Source organism: Oreochromis niloticus, linkage group LG20 (assembly GCF_001858045.2).
Source record: "Oreochromis niloticus isolate F11D_XX linkage group LG20, O_niloticus_UMD_NMBU, whole genome shotgun sequence".
Taxonomy (NCBI): domain Eukaryota; kingdom Metazoa; phylum Chordata; class Actinopteri; order Cichliformes; family Cichlidae; genus Oreochromis; species Oreochromis niloticus.
Window position 1 is genome coordinate 10,012,284 of NC_031984.2, and position 2,539 is coordinate 10,014,822.

At 45.7% G+C, this 2,539-nt stretch overlaps 1 protein-coding gene across 1 annotated transcript; it reads left to right on the top strand.

Annotated features, from left to right (window-relative positions):
• The first annotated feature begins 401 nt into the window (after positions 1-401).
• On the top strand, positions 402-1,971 carry cebpb (CCAAT enhancer binding protein beta). The gene has a single exon (XM_003438913.5). It carries the CDS (start codon positions 583-585, stop codon positions 1,462-1,464), a length of 882 nt encoding a protein of 293 aa, XP_003438961.1. The 5' UTR covers positions 402-582; the 3' UTR covers positions 1,465-1,971.
• The last annotated feature ends 568 nt before the right edge of the window (positions 1,972-2,539 follow it).

Sequence of the window (2,539 nt, forward strand, 5' to 3'; positions counted from 1 at the left end):
GGCGTGAAGGGACCCGATGTCAAAACACTCAAAGAATTCCTAACGTATGGTTTTGTTTCGTTATTGCGCTCTTGGTTAGGTACTCACCGTTGTGCGTTTATATTTTCACTTTTATTTTGCTTTTTAAGTTAAGTTTCGTTTGTTTTAAAATCATACAAATGATTGCATTTCCTATCTTGACACTCCTGCTGTAGCCAAGTGCCACAATACCACCAAACAAACAGGGAAGGGGGAGAAAGAGAGAAAAAACCGCTTAAGTGCTTAAGTTCACTTTTTATTGTGTTCAAACGCAGTTCAGTGTGCCAAAGATCCTCGAAAAACAGCACAGGTTGTCCACTTGCCTTGCACGTCACATACCTGAACTCCGCCCCTTGCTAGAAAAAATAAAACCCCCCGAGACAGGAAGAACCTGTCAATTCCTCTCACTCCATGAGCACAAGTTCTTCAAAGTAGTTTACTGCATGTTGTCACGGGAGCTATAGACTCACCACATTCAGACGCATTTCACAGCTCAACCCAAACCACTCAGGGCGTCTCACCTCAGCCCTCCATGCTTCTGCAATCCGGCGGGTGTTAAGATCCATGGAAGTGGCCGGCTTCTACGAGGAGGGCAGCTTTGCTATCCACAGTAGAGACAGCGTTATCAGCCCCATCGGCGGCGGCTCATATTGGAGGCTCGGTGACTCGATGACGGAGCTGGGCATTGAAGAGCGGGAGAGAGCGATAGACTTCAGTGTTTACCTGGACTCAGCTTTGCACTACCCGCAGCTGGCGGCGCAGACGCAGCAGCAGCAGGGGGACGTTTTCTCAGATTTCTTGGCAGAGAACAAGAGAAGAGTTGCAGCTTTGCAGAACTACAAGAACTACTCGCTACTGAACGAGCTGGAGACGAGCCAGTGCGACAACCTGAGGGACCCCAGGGAGCCCTACGCGCTAGGTTACCCGGAGCTGCAGGAAACCCGCGTGGATAGCGTGCTGAGCCCTGAACTCGGGAGCCGCTACAGAGCTGCTGCTGCTGCTGTTGCCGCCGACAGAGAAGACAGTCAGGAAGACGCAAAGATGGAGAACGGCTCGTCTGCTTTTGACATGAGGTCCTACATTCATTACCAGTCCACTAGTGGTAGTCTCGGAAACATCTCCACTGCGTCCTCGACTTGTTCCAGCCCGCCCGGCACACCTGCCCCGTCAGGTAAAAGCAGATCACCATCGCACAGTGGCAAAATGTCCAGCGGGAAGTCAAAGAAACGCCTGGACAAGGACAGTGAAGAGTACAGGCTGAGGCGGGAGAGGAACAACCTCGCCGTGAGGAAGAGCAGGGACAAAGCCAAAATGCGCAACTTGGAGACTCAACACAAAGTGCTGGAACTGGCCGCAGAGAACGATCGTTTACAAAAGCGAGTGGAGCAGCTGTCCAGAGAGCTGGCCACCCTGCGCAACCTGCTCTCTGCCACCGGACAGTGTTAAAACACACACACACACATTCACACACCGGAGACTCTGCACGGATCTCCGTGCTGTTGTCTGATCATCGGTGGACTTTAGAGCCGAAAGGGAATCCACTGTGCTGAAAACGGTACGCTTCACAGGTGAAGACGGCGACCACCAGTTTACAAGGACACTTTGAATGGGACTGAAGGAGTGGGTGCATGTATTGCGCAATCATTCACGACTCTTCACATGTCACCTTAGCTTTATTCTCAGATGTGATTTTTTTTTTTTCTTTTTGTGTGTGTGTATGCAGTATTTCTGTGCAGGTTTTACATACATGCGAGTGAATTTCTACATTTTTTGTGTGTATCTGGAGCAGTGGTTGTCAAGGGAAGAGTTGTGCTGCAGTGAAATGATGCAACTCTTTGTAATAGTATTGGCAATGAATGAAATAAGTCTAATTATTTAATATTGAAAGGTGAAATGCTTTAATTGTACTTGATATTTTATTGAATTAAACAGATTTATACTTTGTTTAAACAATTTCACTTGTAAATCTCCTTTTTTTGTCCCTTTGAGGCAGGTGAAGGCTCAGACAGACAGAAAGGGGCGTTTGCTTGTCTAATGCTCACACTCATCATAGACTGACTGTGTAATACCACATATTTCTCTTACAACATATTGCAGATAAGAAACTGGCTCAGCGGCAAAGCATATTCCTAATCTTTTAATTGAGGCCTGCGTACTGAAATACACCCCAAAAGAAACACGGAGCAGGAATTTGACGTTTCTTCTTGGAGATGGAGGACATTTAAAAAAAAACAAAAGAAAGAAACATTACATTATATTTCAAGTATTTGCTCATGTGGTGTATTCATGAAGCAGAAAATGGCACCCAGTGGTTTGATCAGAAGGTAAATAGAGAAAAATTGACAAATAAAATAGAAAGATGATTTTTATTCCTGAAAATTAAGAAAAAAAAATGCTCTTTGGGTAAATCTGAAAGCTGTAGCACTTCTGTTTACTTAATGATTGGAAGAAAAGTTCTCATATCCTGAAATACATCCAGGCAATTTATGATGAAACGATACTGCTGAGGGCAGCAAAAAGC